Consider the following 16,827-nt stretch of genomic DNA (forward strand, 5'->3'; position numbering starts at 1 on the left):
TTTCCTGTCTTTTTAGTCTATTCCATATCTTTAATGTTGTAATTAATCTAAAATAATGCTAGAAATAGGAGAACTGCTCATATTTTTGCTTGGCTGGCATCTTTTGATAGGCTTTCTGCTGTGCCTCCTGTTCTGTAGTATTTTATATGAATATATACAATTTGAAGTTACCCTTACGCATGTATGTGCAACTGAAAGCTATGGAGTGATGATCAAAATGTGGTGATCCTTGTTTGGTCTAACTTTCATATCCAAAGAACTGAATTCATGGTCATATTAACATAAACTTCCTCTGAGAGTTTATAAGATTAGGAAATCAAATAATTAGAAATCCTTAACCAGAAAGCTCTAAAAATCTGCCATTAGAAAAGAACTTTAAAGGAAACTGTGAAAAGACCTGGAATCACTGGACCCCTCCTAATATTGTTTAGTTAGTTAAAGGGTGAAAATATATAAACATGGACTATGCTTTTAGTCTTTATGTTTTTCTCCTGATACCAATTAATTTCATTTTCCAATAAACTAAATGGTTCTATGGTGTGAAATAAATTACTTGGAAAACAAGTTGGGGGGTCTTTGTGGCTACTACAGGCAGTATTGGAGCAATGCTAAATGACTTTAGAGCTTATGTTTATAATAGGTTAGCTTTTGTGACTTTCTGTATGAATATGCTCTTTGTGAACACCAAAAGGTTCTGAAATTCCAGGTGGTAGACTGTAATTTCATACTTGGTGAAGAATGGCTCTTTTAGAGTAATCTAAAAGTAAAGTTGCTCCTTGTTTGATTTTTTTTTTTTCTTTAGAAATCGAATTAAAATTAGTGAACAGTAGAGGTAGAATATGAGAGATTATTACTTTCTAACTTGTTACAAAGTAATACATAATCAAATGGCAATTGTGAAAATATGAAACAGGACTTTGATGGAAGGGGAAGGAGAAGAAGTAAATCCAAAGGATGCATCTGCCACTCCCTCATACTCTTCTTGAAAACTTTACTTAGGAGTTCCAAGGATTTGGGGTGCAGCTGGTCTTACATACAATGAAGTAGTGCCTTTTCCTTGCTGAATGTGTGATGGAATGGTAGTTTATGATAATGTGAATTCACTAGTTCATTTATCAAAGCATAGTCTACTGGAGTGTGCATTATGAGTGTTATCCCATTGCAGTTGTCTTGTTTCTGTTATTTTTTTCAGTCACTCCTTCATTAAAATTTACCTTTTCTGTCTGTTTTATTCTTCTGGGGAGTATGTGCACCATGTGTAGTTTTTAAAGAGAACTTACAGGCAGTTACCAGAGTATAAAAGATCTTACTTACAAAGGTAATCTGTTCGATTATAAAAGATGTTTTCTAAAGTGTATTTGTAAAGCATGTTTTGTTGAAAACTTTCCTTTTTCAATTAATGATTTTCTTAATTTGTATCATAACTAGCTCTTTGAGACCCAATAATAATGAGCTCCCACCCCAAACTGTAGGAGTTTTACAAATGGAAACTTTTGAGGTAGTCTGTTCTTCAGAGATTTTCTTTCAAGTACACTTGTAAGTATGTAGGATGTGGTGCTGGTTTGCAGCTCTGTCTTCATGTTCCTTTTTTTGGTGGCCCTTTCCAACCTGTCCTGCTGTGGTGACTGGAAAAGAGCAGTTCTAAAAGCAGCCTTCCTAGGCTAAATGAGCAAAGAGTTTGTGATGCTAAAAAGAAATTCAGTCATGTGGGGCTTGTATGTACTTTCGTTTAATGTAGATGTTCTCTGAAATTATTTCAAAATACATGTATGTATTTTTCCTCTGTTTTCCTTATAGAGGCTGGGCTGAATGTCTGCCTCCAGCAGAAGCAGACATACTTGGTGAGATTGCAGGACACCTGCTACAAGATTGGGGCAGCTTTCCCCACCTGCAACATCTGCTTTGGCAAACTCATTCGTATTAACTAAATCTACATTTTCTGTTAAAATACAGCTGCTATATTTATTTTACTAATGACAGTAGTCATTAGATGCTCTTGTTTCTTGCTCTTGTATCTTGTTTCTAGTGAAAGCAGGTTACTGGTAGCTGATTTAATTTTAAATAATTATTTGAACTTCAGTTTTTACAAGATGGATATCTCTGTCTATGGGTGCAGGGATCGTTTTCCTAGCATATGTGTTCTGCCTAGCATCCCACTCCTTTCCTAAAGTTCCAATTAGTATGATGAACTTCATACAAGAAAACATAAATATGTACCTAAAGGCAAATCAGCACTTACAGTACATGAAGGTGCTGTTGGGAATATGGTTGACATATCTAGAGACACCTTGGAATTTATACTATATAATACCACTTTATGTATTATTTTTGTTATATTACAATATATATTATGTAAATACCGTAAATACCGTTATACAATAACTATAGATTGAAATGTTGCAACTATGGAATATCATCTATACTAAGAGGATTCAAAAACTTCATCATCATCATCCATATTACAAAGACTACTTTTGATATTGTAGTTTAATTTTATACTGAGTTTGAAGAAACCAGCTAGGGTCCAAATGAGTTTTATGAAAACAGCAGGTTTATCTATTGGAAAGTTCTTCGGGATAATCATCAATTGGTTTTCAGATGTTAATATTTTAATTAAAGTATGTGTGTAAGTAGCAATCACTAACTGGATTTTTATTTCCCAAAAGAAGTAGTGTGTATCTTTATCTTTCAAGTCCAAGTCCCTCTCACTTGTGTGTAATACATATGTCTGTATAATGAAGGGGAACTGAAGATCAAAACTGGTTGACTAGACTATCTCTCCCATTTCAAATTTTGCCTGATTGACAGAATTTTGGTTGGATCTGTCGGTTTCAGCAGCATCTGCTCAGTACAGTACTCTTCTTGTGTATTTGCAGGCCTCTGGGAGCCTGTAAAGCTTTGTGCACTGTTGCAAGGAGCTGCAGTATGATACAGGTTTTCACCATCAGTGTCAGCTCTCTAAAATGTTGTTTTCACCACTTTTCTGTTTCCTAATCCTTGCAAAAGAACTGTTACCCACTGGCCTGTTTTCCACTCTTGTCCTGCTCCGTGCACTTTAATTATTCTTAATGCCTCTGTAGATGACTTACCCATCTGTTGTGAGTTCTGCAATTAATTCTTAATTAAATGGGATTAAATACTGTGTCTCCAAGGAATGCTGGAGCATATTTCTATCTAAAAAATGGGAGGAAAGAAGAGTCTAAAGGCATCGACAAGGGCTGTTCTACTTGAGTTTAAGTTAAGGTGGTTTTCTTAGCAAATGCCACAATATGAGTTTTTGGGTGGAGTTTTGAGTTTTCTACCTCTTATTAGTAACAGGGGATTTACCTGTCTTTGCCTCTGAATTATATTTAATGCTTGCTGACCAAACCTTCAGCCTCTAACCCCCTGACTGAATCGTGTCTCATAATTTTTAAAATAATACTGATGTTTGTAGTGTCTCGTATTATGAAAAGGAACTTGACTCCTTTTTCCCTAACAGTATCTTTATATGACATATATAGGACCAATTAGAAACATATACTAGGTGTAAGAGCTGGGAAGGCTTGGGAATACAACCAGTGATCACAATTTACTTTGTTGTGTTGCCCTTTTTATTTGTGTGTGTGTTGTTTTTTAGCAGTGTTCTCCGTCAGGGTGTCTCTAATGCTGTGCGGAGCTTTCTTGGCTTTTACATTGACAGTGTGGTGCACAAAAACCAGTTGTTATCCAAAAAGTACTAATCCTCAAGAACACTGTGTGTGGCAACCTAGGCATCATGAGATTAAAGAAGCTTTTGCATCTTTGGCTATTAAGGTTAGGCAGTCTTAATATTAAGTTCCTGAAATTATAGAGGCTAAAATTCTTAGTTTAATTTTTGTTTGCTCTTCTACAGTAAAATTCACTGATGATTTGTCTTCAGATAGTATAAGGTGATAAAGCTTCTATATGATCTAAGAAGGAAGAATGACTAAATGCATTCCATACTACTTTTAATAAAGAATTTTGATAGTCATCAAATAAATATGACAGGAATGTTGGGGCATACACCTTTACCACAGATTAGAAAAGAAATAAAAAGGACATTGTATATTTTTCAGTAGAGCTACTGTACTTCTGTTGACATTTCTGAATGTTTGCTATGGATTTAGATGGTTCTAAGCAGTAGATTTTTAGGAGTGGTATAAAAAAATGAGCCTTAGACTGGAATTTTGGGATATAAACACGTGAGGTTGGAGGGAATGTTGGTGGTTTTGAGTTTCATTTTAAAATTCTTTGGATAGAATAACCCTCATCTCTTGACTTTAAGGATTAAGGTGGTAAATGCTTGAGCTCTTGTTTCATTGTGGCCTCTTCAACTGGCACAGAACTTATTTTTGGATAAGATCTTACCAGAGCCCAAATAATTTAAAACTGCTTGTCCTGGGAATACTTTCAAGTGATGGTTGTAGAAGACTAGTTGGTAGGAAAACAGTGTTGAAATCTAGGGCTATCACAGGCCTCCTTATCATCATGGCTTCAGTCCTATAAAATATCAAAGTGGCTTAGAAGGAAGGGGATATTTATTTTTTAGTCTAAACAAAACAGAAGAAGAGTGAATTCAACAGAATAGTAATTTCCAAATACATTGGTAAAGAGAAAACCTTGATGTTAAGCTCACTAGAACTGCCTTTCTAGAGGCTTTTAGAATACTCTGGGAAGGAGGATTAATTTTACAGAAAAATACCGTCTACTATACCTATACTTAGAAGCTAATGCATTATTCCAAGCAGCAAAACTAAGTGACTTGCCTGTTGTGGGTTTTGTAGGTTTTGGGATTTTTTTTGTTGTTGGGTTTCTTCCTGACTTTTTCTCTTCGATAACATTTCCTGTTTCCTGTTGTGGCTGGTAAAGAATCTGAACACTTATAACTAAGTATCTGTTGCTGACCATGACTTTTTCATTGAATAATAACTGGTTTAGTTTGTGTGGTTTATTTACTGTGAAGGAAACTTTTTTTCCAACAAGTCACACGCAATCCCAACTGTAAGATACATCAAACACTCAACAAAGGAAATGTTCTACCTGTCTCCTACTTGGAATACATATTTCATACGGCTGAAATGTATCTGAAGTTTAATCTGCTGTTTTTGCTCAAGGAACTTAGCTAAAATCTGCTGAGAAAGAGAAGAGTTCATATTCAGCTATGGTTTCTTGCATACTCAATTCCATATGCCAGATTCCAACTGTAGGTCTCAGTGCAGCTCATTTAAATAGGGCAGCATGAATTTAAGTGATACATTCAAGGATATTCCTTTGTCCCAGAAACTCATCAAGTTGATGATTCTTTGATGTTTTAGTAGGGAAACCATTGTGGCACATCTTGTGGTATAGCATTAATCACCTTATGTAGAGTAATTCATACCACTGCTCCGAGTGTCAGAGCATTAATTCTTGCTTCCCTGGCTTTCTTACATAAAATATTGACTATTTAGATGAAGATATGCAAACCAGTGTAATATTTCTCCATGAATAAAGAGGTGCAGATCATTTATCAGGAGCTAGAGTCAGCTTCAGAAATTAACTTTCAACACTGGGTATTACTGTTCTGACAATTCTCTGTGAAGGTAGGACAACAAATAATCTTTAAAAGACCTTGTTACTAGTCGTTACATTTCAGTGTGACTTTTGTGTGGACCATGTTAAGTAAAAGGATCAGCAAATGGAAAATGTTATGTTTTAGAGAAGATAGAGGCCAGGCTTCTGGGTTGGGCCCCTTTGTAATTATGAGAGGTTCTGTATGTTAAGGAAACTCAAGCAGGAGATGATGTCCATAGCCAGGGCATTATCTGTGGCTTTCCATTGAAATAAGGATGTGCATAGACTGCTAAGTATACCAAAGTTTGATTTGCCTTAGGAGTTTGGTCTTTTACTGTTTATACTACGAAGTAACTGCCTCCTTTCAAATGGACATATGAAAGATTTTTGCTCAGTTGCTCAGCCTATTGAAGTTATTGAAAGCTCTTGTGCAGCCTAGCCAGAGTAATTTGGCAAAAAGACCCACAAAAACCTGACTGGGAATACTGTCACTTTCCATCACTTCTAGACCAGTAAGATTAAAAACATCTCTAGTGAAGTATAATAATTTAGGAAAAGTACTTAGTATTGCTTTTAGGGACATTTACCATTAGATCAGCCTTTTATTTTTCATGTTAAAGAGTATTTATGCTTTCCCTAAGTATTTCCAAATTGCCCATTCTGCTAAAAGAAAAGATTGTAGAGTATATGCAGGATGAGAAATTTTTGTGTCTGTTGAATAGCTAGCAACAGTGTTATTTTCATGGTATTTGAGAAATGTGCCTGAGACTGTGACCTGTGATACCTTGACAGAAACTTCCACTGAATATTAACTGATGCTGTGGAGATAGTTTGGAACTTGCAAAGGATTTTTTGTGTGTTGCTTTTTTTTCTGTGCTTCATAGAATTGGCCTTATGTAATGTATGCCTTAGAAATTACTTGAAAGTAGATAATCATATCTATAGCTGTTAAGTTCATCGACAGCTATTAAAACACCCTACCATGGGTACTCCTTTTTTGCTGTTCTCACCTACTAAAAAATCGTATTTTCTTGTTTCTCAAAGTGATTTTTATTTTTATTCTCAATGAGGGTGGTGATGCTTACTGTTCTTGCTAAGCCCTACCTAGATGTAACTAAAAAAGTAGTAATACAGATCATTAAAACATTTTTCAGCTCTGGTTCTGTGATTCAGCATGCTGCATTCCCTTTCGTGTTGGCATCATTGGCAGGTTTAATAAACATAATTTAATAACATCCATCATGAGTCTTTCAGTGAAATGCGAAGTAGTATTCTACCAGAAGAAAACCCAGTCCATGCATTCTTCCTGGACAAAGCAAGATGTGAACTAATCTTTTTTGAAACTTGCTTTCTAGTCAGCACTGCACACATCTGATAGTATTTCTATCTAAATTATGTTTCTGTAGATTGTTTTGCATGGTGCGCTCACAAGACATCGCAGAAACCTTTCTGAAGTGAAGATAGGGCATCTGTTGCTTCCCTTTCATTGGCAAGGCCAGTTATCTAATTTCTGTGATGATACTGGAAGAATGTAGTGTATTCCTGTTGAATCTATGTAGGCTGTTAATTGCTACTATGTTAGATTCTAGGTGCATATAAGTGGTTTGCTTATGTTTTCTAGTATTTTTGTGGAAACTTCATTTGAAGTTAATTGATCTGTAGTTCTGTGGCTGCTTCTTTTTGATAAAGCTAGATGTGGGCACAAATTTGATTAAATAGTAAATGTAGCTCACTGAATAAAACCAGTGCATGTGGTTTCCTTAACATGCAAGTGTAATGAGAAAAAAGACCATAGAGCCAGTGTCTGAGAAAAATGGTTTTCTGAAGCTTGTTGAGTATGGTAGTGAGAATTAACATTGCGCCACTTGCCCTGATGCCTCTTCTGTGGTAAGACAGTTACTGTGTTGTTTCTGGTAAGGTAGGATCAGAATTTTTGTACTTTCTGGCCTACCCATCTTTTTGCTTTTTGCTCTGTATGAGTCCCCATAAACATGTCTTTTGTTTCATTATATTGTCAGTGGTTTGTATGTGAGCTTTACCAGTGATCTGATATATGAGCTTAGGCAACTTATTTTACCTTTGTGTACCTCCTTTTCACTGTTTTTGTCTAGAGTTGTCCAGTTTAGCTTTGAGCTTTAAGTGGCTTGCAACAAACTTAGCTCTTGTGCTGGAGCTATAAACAGTTCTCAATTATATAAGGTTGGCAAGAAGACTTCTGGGTTATCAGAATCCCCAGATACTGAAAGCGATGAACTGCTAAGGGCTTCCAGTATTTTTGCTACTGGGACCTGCTATATGCCTACCAGCCCACAGTGGTGAGAACTCCAGGGACCATTCCTGAAACAATTTGTGCTGATGTTTCTTCTTTTGCAGCTGAGATTTGTGGTTCTTTGTTATGCAAAGATTTTGGTACACGACTTGAAAGGTATGAAAAGGTTTGTCATCTGTGGCGTAGACATGAAGGTTGTTCAGTAACATTTGTGTTCATAAAGTGCCTGCTCAACACTGTGAGACCCAACTGCTGTTGTAGTGTTCCACATATACAGGAGATACGGAATAGTCACAGATCATGAATGTACATGCTTAGTTGTCGTAGTGTCAAATACCTGATTCTGAAACCTGCTCACCTGAAAGCTTACTGTGAGACTTTTACACAAGGGAGAAATTAAAGATTAAAATAGGTAAAAATGACTGAATGTTGGTGTATTAAAACTAAGATTCATCCCAGATATCTGGATGGCAGGGATAGGGAGCATATAACCATGTTACTGTGGCATAGATAGAGAGTTGTGACCTGCAAAATTGTATACAAGTAGAGAATTTAATGGCTTTGACTGACTATATGGTATTATTCTAATAACGCTCTCGAACCAGGACATCTTGGTGTATGTATTTTATTGTGTTAAAAAGAGAAAGAAGATAATTGGCAGAGATTGTAATGTTTTTTATGCTGTTAGAACTGCTGATCAAAAGAGAATGGGCCTCCTGCATCTTTCCCACCTTTTCTTCTTTACCAGAATTGTAAGGATGAGTGTTTCTAATATTCACAACATATTTACTATGTCAGTTATTTGTACCCTGTAGAATAATGTTAGTGTTTGCTACCATCTGTAACTGCTTAGGACATTCTTCTCTTGTCTTCATTTTTAGCTGTACATCCTTGACCCCTGGACCTAGCTGTGATCGGTTTAAACTACATATCCCTTATGCTGGAGAAACACTCAAATGTAAGTTAAAACTATTGCTGTTGCATCTTGGCCTTTCTTTCTGTTCTGTATTGCGTTACATTTTCCAATGTGTCTAATTTTATGAGTTTTGAGATACCTGTGTGTGTTTTTTCTTAAAGCTTCAGCTCTAAGAACATGCAACTGTAATAATATCTAATTTTTTAAGATAAGATTGCGGCCTTCCTTGATATTACCAATTTGAAAACATGAGTCCTGAAAGCCGAGTCACCTCCCCCCCAGTATTTATAATAAAGTGTTATGAAAAAACAATCTTATGACCATTTTTAGACTCACTTATGATTTGTATATGCTTTTTGTTGTTTCTTTCTTTCTCTTTTAGGAAGAATTCTTTATTAAGCTCCCATAAAAGAAGTCAGTCTGTTATTTTGTTAGGCATCTCTAAACAACTAAACATTAACTGGTGTAATTGACAGATTAAAGAAACATGACTGGTTTTTTCTGATTTAGTGGTTAAATCCTCCTTACCCTTGGAGGATCTGTAGATAGCTGTCTCATTTGCCCACTTTTCAATTAGTCTGTGTTTTGTTGCGAAGGATTAGAATAAAATTTGCTTTTGTATGTTTTTAGAAGGTAAAAAACCAGTTTTCTAAGCACCTGAGTTGCTGAAAAATGGTAAAGTCATGTTGGTTTTTATTTCTTAACAAATATGAAATATGAGAGAGGATGAAGAATTTCAGGTGAACTAAATTTCAAAGCCTGGCAATTTTAGATTTAGGGCAGCACTGGTGAGACCACATCTGGAGTGCTGTGTCCAGTTCTAATCTACTAAGTACCAGAAAGGCATGGAGATACTGAAATGTGTCCAGAAAAAGACCACAAGGATGCTTGAGGGACTGGAGCATCTGTTGTACAAGGAGAGGCCAAGAGAGCTGGGGCTTCTCAAGAAGAGAAGGCTCAGGGCAAATCTTATCAATGTGTATAAATACCTGATGGGGGAGTGAAGATACAAGAGCCAGGCTTTTCTTAGCAATACTCACTGAAGGAAATAGTCGCGAACTGCAATACAGAAGATTCCATTTGAATGTAATTAAAAAGCCTCTTTTGCAAGGATGGTCAAAGAGTGGAACAGGTTGCGCTCAGAGCTTGTATATCTCCGTCATTACAGACGTCCAAAACCCAACTGGACATGACCCTTAGCAATGTGCTCTTGCTGACCCTGCTCTGAGCTGAGGGACTGCACTAGGCAGTCTCCAGAGGCGCTGTCCAGCCTCAGGTGTCCTGTGAGTCTGTGAAAATAAGCTGAGTTGGAGGAGCAAGTACTTCATGTCAACAGAAATGGTGAATATTTAAAACACCGCTTTGATGCAGTCTAAATGGATACTATCGTACAAGTGATACAGCTCTCTGTGATGTTTTGAATATTAAGAATGTTGTTCTGTTCCTTCTGTAGTAGTTTTTCTTGTCATGTAGTGCACTGGAAGCCCTTCTCCTTTATGAACAGAAATCACCACATTTAAACTTCTTATCACTGGAAGTACATTAAAGCTTCCATTTGGCCCCTATAAGAAAAGTTGTATTTTCATGAAATTGTTCTGGAAGTTTGCTCATGTGCCTGAGAGAGGAGCTAGGCTCATGTATCAGTCTATGATGACTATTTTATCTATTCTAGAAGTGTGAAATCATGGCTCAAGAAGCTTTCTAATTGTTCTTTTCCAAAGACAAAAAATGGAGTAAGTCCTAGCTAGCAATTATTTTAAGAAAAAAAAGGGGAAAAGGATGTGGCTCTGCATTTATTCAGAATTTTTAGTAAGTAATGGCCAACTGCTCTACCAGGTAGAATGTTTGTTCTTATTTAAATTTTTATCTTTTAAAAAATGTGATACTATATAGCAAACTCAACATGTTGAGTCTTGATATGTCGTGCAATGTGTAGTAGATTCTGCTTGAGGCTTGTTAGCTGACTGTGATCAAGATGCAGTGAAAAGAAGCTTAATTGGATGACGTTGCTTTAGAGATAGTATCAGATTTTCTGTGGGACTGTAGTAACTCTCTACAGGGCCCTATTAGCACGTCCTGAGAGCTTTAAGTCTTTACTTGTTTTTAAGTGGAGGCAGAAATTGTTCCTGATTCATAAAGGAAAATAAATAGATTAAAATGCCCATGTGCAAGGATATAGGCGTACAGACTATACTAACATTCTAAATGTCCTGTTAAAGTAGCTAGAATGTTAAAGTACCTAGAAATATGATTATGGACTGTGCATTATATTTCAATATTGAGAAACCAAGTTTCCTACCCCCCCCCCAGTTCTTATATTTTGAATATCACAAAAGTGGTTAAACAAAACAATTATAATGTTATTCACAAAACTCAAAACACATCTTAACCGTGCTGTATATTTTAACATGACCAAGTGAAGGTGGTGTAAACAAGTGTATCTTTTCCACAGGTACCTAATAATAGCAGTGAGTTCAAGTAATAGTCCTCCACATTTCAGCGTTACATATTTGAAAATGCTGTGAATTATTCAGTCTCACAGCATGTGGAATATTGATGTAAGCAGATTCAATAAAGCTTTAATAATTTTGGTTTTAGAACTGTAATGATGGCAGGGGAAGACAGCCATGGTGTGCAACCAGAGATTTGTAGATACTTTGTTGTAGGCTGTTGCTAGATATGTTATCTTTCAAGGGCAGAATATTTCTGCAAAGGAAAGTTGCGAAATCTGCCAGAATACAAAGATTGGCTGAAAATGTTCAGGATCTCTAGAGTATGGTCTTCATTATGTGGTACCAAATACAGGCTGAAGTGTGTAGTTCCTTTGCGGTTTATGTTACATCCTCTTTGCAACAGATCAGATCTTTGCATATCATCAATCATAACCGCTGCCACTGCACAAATGCCCTAGTATGAATCCTCATGTGTTGAAAACTGTTGGTATGCTGCTTTAGGGAAGTATAAATGCATAGTCACAGTCTGTTTTCCAAAAGACCAGAAAGTTCACAGTTGCTTGAAAAAGGAAAGGAGAAGGTGTACTTGCAGGCAAAACAGTGACTGACTACCTGTAGTGTGAAATAATTGTTTTGTTAGCTTTGGTAAGATCAAACATCTTTGGAGTTAAGAATGGCTTGTTGGTTATTTAATATATTTTCTTGAGATCCAGTTAGCTATTTCATTGTTTTTTTCAGACGTCATGCTCACCTTACTCAGAGCTGCTGGAACGTTACACTAAACAGCTGTTACTCAGTTTCAGCCAGGAGCCTTGGAGACTTTGGAGATACCCACAGTTTTGTACCGGAGAAAATGTTGTGTCAGTGTTAAATTAGTTTTTCATACCTGTTGTCTTCCATCACACTCCAGAAGTTTTCCAGTGATGCTTTCAGAGAGACTTTTACTTTATTTTCTTCTGTTAGGGAGACAATAAATTTTGAGTGTTTATGGCCAGAATGGTTAGAAAACTTGAGCCTACTCTTGCTAGACTGTCAATTAAAATCTGAGACAACCATATTTTATTAGTTCATCCAGCACTTGACATTGTGGTGTTAAACTTAGTGCTTTTCTTCATATCTGAATTTTTCAAAGCTCCTAATAGGAGTTTTAACTCCAGGAAGACTGTCTGTAATATCCTGTTAGAGGTTGAATCTGTGTTCCAGGGACAAAGCTGATTTTAAGTGGTATGCAGAACTTTCCTTTATTTCTAACTGGACAACTGTATCTGCTGTGTAAAGTTCAGTATTCTTTCTGGAGAAGTAATTGTGCATTTTGAGATTAAATGTTTTGTAACTCTTGGAGAGAGCAGCTCCTTGCTAAAACATCAAGGCAGATGTCACAGGAGAAATTGTCAGCATAAGCAGAGTTATAAGCTGTAATAGTCTTTATTGAATAATATTAATATTTAAAATACACCGTTAAGAATCAGTTCCGTGGTCATTGAAATTTTATTCCAGCAAACCTTGGAATCTCTTTGTTTTGGTTTTCTTTTTTCACTCAAGCTTTCACTGCTGCTTGCTACTAAGCCTGACTTTTTATTTTATTTTAGATTTATTTTTTTTATTTTATTATGCCTGTGCTCTTCACATTTTCTTTTTCAGGCACTGATGCCTGCCTCCCTCTCTGTCCTTGAGTGCTGTCATCTGGAATTTCACGGTGACTAAACAATGTGTTGCCCTTGCAATGCTACTGTTCTCTGTGGCCTCTTGAACTCTAGTATTTTCATCTTCTGTCTGATTTTCACTGGTTTTATGTGAATTATTACAGCTCTGGATTCTACTGCCACCACTTTGGTTTCCTTGATCCCAAAGTACATTTCTTTTGTCTTGTTTGAAGCTTAGTTTTTCTCTTCTTCCTTCTGATTCTGTTTCTTAGTTTCTTACTGATTTTAGTTATAGTACTTAAAGGAGGAAATCACAGTTTTGCTGCCTAAGTAGTCTTAATAATATTGTCCGTAATATACTGTACAGAATTTCATCTGCTCTATTCCTGTGATGGAACTCTTTCAGTAAGTTCATTTAGTCTTCCTGTGGCTTTCTACTTTAAGGAGGTAATTAAAAATAAACCAAATGATAAATGCAGAGAAGAGCTGGACCTCCTTTTAAAAGCTGCTTTGCAAATCTATTTGCTAAACACTTGTTTATTGTGCCGATAAACAATTATAAAAATGATTTAAAAAGTTATTGTAAGATTTTTAGATTCACAAAACTAGGTTGCTGCAATGCATGAGTCTGTCTTCTGTGCACCATTAGGTTATTTTGCACAGGCTGTGGTTCAGTTGAGGCTCTTACAGGGAATACTTTTTCGTTGCTGTAATTTAGATTGTACTTGGGTGATAATCATTACGTGTATGGTAAGGATCCTTTTGCCCAGTCATGCGAAGTACCAAAGATTTTTCAGCGCAATGTTTCTAACGTTTGGCTGAGTCTTGCTTTACATGGGCGGAGTAATTAATCTTCTTCCTTTGGTAATCTGTTCATTATCCAATGAATGTGCCTAATGGGAAACGCTGAGAGAGGGTCTAATAATTTTATTATATTATTACTTCTTCAAATAAGAAATTTACAACAGTATTTTCCCCTTTTAAATAATCGCTTCCCTCTCACTTTGGTTGTGTTCTTTTGACACTTTTCCTTGGATGTTCTGGACTTCCCTCAAACTTTTTGCAGGTGTAAGTCTAAAATAGTTTGTTTCTGCATCAAGAGAAGTGACCTTACAAGTATCTATGTGCAAGTGTAGACTTAGAGATTTAGAAGATTTTAGGTTAGGCTTCCACATTGGTAATAACATAGTGCCTTCCTACTTGGCCCTTTCCTTCTTTCTGCTGTATGGGCTGCAGTTACTGGTTATGGTCCAGTCTCTTTGTATATATTTGTCCTTCACTTTTGCCTGTCCTTTTCTCACCTACCCAGTGTCTCTTGTTTGTTGTAACTTCTCCAGTGTTGCTTGTATTTAATTTCTACCAGCATCTTATCCCCTCTTGTATTATCTGTTGATCTTTGTCCTCTTCAATTCTAGTACCAAAATTTCTGAGAAGGCAGTTGCCTGGCTACAGAAGTGCAAGTGATGAAGATTGACCTGCTGCGTTCTTGTTCAGCTTGGTGTCCAGCTCATTTACTTTTACTCTGTTTGCCCACAGATTTGCCCACTTTACAACAGAACCTAATTTCTTTTGCTGTACCCACTTTTACACCTCTTCCCCCCCACACCTCCAGCAGCATTTTTCAGTTGAAGTTAAACGAACAAGCAAAACAAAAGCCATGCCTGCAACCCTTTGCCCAAGAACCAAGTAACTGTCCTGCACATCCTTCCTATACCTTTTTTTCTTTTATTGGCAAAATGGGACTTGATTCACTTGCCTAACTATAGGTGTCGAACTCTGAGGTTCCCTAGGGTATCCTGCTTGGCCTTTTCAGCTGCTGACCCAAAGGATCTCTCTGAAAAACCTTGTGTCATAGCTGCCATAAATGTGCCCTGAGGCACCTCAAATGACACTGAACAGCTTAGTTAAACTGAACCAAACTCATGGAGAACAGGTCCTTTGCAGCTTTGCATGTAGTGTAGTAGCTAGGATTTCTTCTGGAGCATCACAGAGGTACAGAGAAGGGTTGGGTTTTTTTAATGCAATCAAATACCTTTTTTCCAAACTGTCTTTTAATAAAGAGATTTCTTTGAGTCTTTAATACTGACTTTTCTGCCTTTCCTGTTCTGATACCTTGATTTGCATGTGAAGTCAGAAATTAAGCTCAAAAGTGTCCCGGCTTCTTGCTACCAGATGTTGTCTCTAACTGTCAGGAATATTTCTGACTTCTGCTAAACAACCTGTAAAAAGTTGAAGCTACACTTGGTTTACTGTATACAGTTATTGTTTATGGTCCGATGAGCAAAGATCCCACAGTATTTCCAGATACCGTTTGAGGGCAGAAGTCCTGCTTCAACAGATGAGTTTGAGGAGCTTCTGAGGTTTGATGATCCTCTTCTACTTGAAAGGCAGCAGCAACACCATAGCAAAAATTGCCATAGAGCGAAAATCTGTAGGGCGGAATCCAGTGACAAGTCACAGGTCTGTGTTTAGTTCGCTTAAATCCTTTCATATTGCTGCCTGCGCTGACTTAGTGTCTTGGTTGCAGATGGTAGTGAATAGCTGGTTATTACTTGACCTGTAAAGACAATTCACAAAGGCTGGTTTAGGTAAGAATTTGTTTATAGAGGGGACTGATCAGTGTTTTTTTTCTACAATTTGTGTAGCTACTAGGAGATAGGTTAGCATTCTGAATAGATGAATAATACAATTCTACTTGCTATCTTTTCCTTGTTAATATTCAACAAGAGCAGTTTATTTTCTCAAAACTGATTCTGCACATAGGATTGGCTGCTCCAACACTGTTCCCTATTATCTGTGAATGTGTTTCATGATCAAGTAGCATTTGGATTTTTTGTTCGTTAAAAGCCAGATGGGTTGATTTCCTTCATATGATGAATTCCATTCAGATTGGTCTTATTCCAGGGTGCAGTGCGCACACATGTTTATTCTACATACTTAGTGCTGATTTAGAAATTCTTGGGGTCAGAAAAAACTGAAGAATATAGATATCCTTTTCAAAAGTTTAGGAAGGTATGTTGCTTCCTAATTTTGCTGCCTTTGGGTAAACAGGGATGTTGATGAATGCTGTGGCACTTTTAGTATATCTTTCAGTACTACCAGATTTACAGTATGGTTAAAAAAAGAAAGAAAAATATCCCAAAAAGGAAGTCATCAGGAGAGGAGAAGCTGTATATAGGGTAGGCCAGTAGAGAGCCACTGTAAGGATTTAAGAAATTTCTCAGTTTCAGAGCTAACGCCTAACTTACTTGCAGTCAACCCTTACCACTTTGTTAGACTTGCTTATGCATTTTGATAGATGAGAAAAGAACAGTGTGTGTGTGTGTTAAAAGAACTAATAGATTTAAGTATTAATATTTCTATCTTTTTGTCTATTGGGAGCATATTAGCTTTTCTTCTGAAATCCTGTGAAGTAAAATATTTCAAAATTTAATGCATTTTGCCTGAGGAGAAAAAAAGGAAGAGAAAGTAATATTCTTGGATAATGAAAAGCAAAAGATGTATAATACTTTTTTTTCCCCTACTAAATTTATCTTTGACTCCATGGCTTTAACTTTATTGAAGTAATTCTAAATTCTGTAGTAGTGTTTAATTGGAAATTTAATCTATTGATATAATTATTGGCTAGTGTATCTACAGAAATGAGATAAATATGGTCTGAGTGCGAAGTTTTTCCTTGCCTTGTTCTTACAATGGAATGGTCAGGTAGGGCTGTGGGATGCCACACAGTTTTCTTTCTCTCAGGAGAATAAAGGCAAACAGAATTGAAACACATGAGGAACTACATATTCATGTGCTGGAGATGCAAGGAAAAGGGTATTTCTTTCATTTAGGTGAGAAGGGGAGGGAATGCACTCTATATTGATTTTTTTTGGTTTTGGTGGTTTTCCTTTCAAAATTATAGTAGTAACCATTCTCAAACTCTAAGCACAACAATTTTGCAGATGGCTTTATTGGTTAAAAATGTTATGGTTTTACCTCAGCACAATT

At 36.5% G+C, this 16,827-nt stretch overlaps 1 protein-coding gene across 2 annotated transcripts in view; it reads left to right on the top strand.

Annotated features, from left to right (window-relative positions):
- Positions 1 to 16,827, top strand: part of BABAM2 (BRISC and BRCA1 A complex member 2) — a 170,685-nt gene that overhangs the window by 12,688 nt on the left and 141,170 nt on the right. For both annotated transcript variants that reach the window (XM_037405683.1, XM_037405684.1), the window contains exon 3: positions 8,707 to 8,783. In XM_037405683.1, the coding sequence (XP_037261580.1) occupies positions 8,707 to 8,783 (77 nt within the window). The remainder of the gene's footprint in view (positions 1 to 8,706; positions 8,784 to 16,827) is intronic.

Source organism: Falco rusticolus, chromosome 12 (assembly GCF_015220075.1).
Source record: "Falco rusticolus isolate bFalRus1 chromosome 12, bFalRus1.pri, whole genome shotgun sequence".
Taxonomy (NCBI): Eukaryota; Metazoa; Chordata; class Aves; order Falconiformes; family Falconidae; genus Falco; species Falco rusticolus.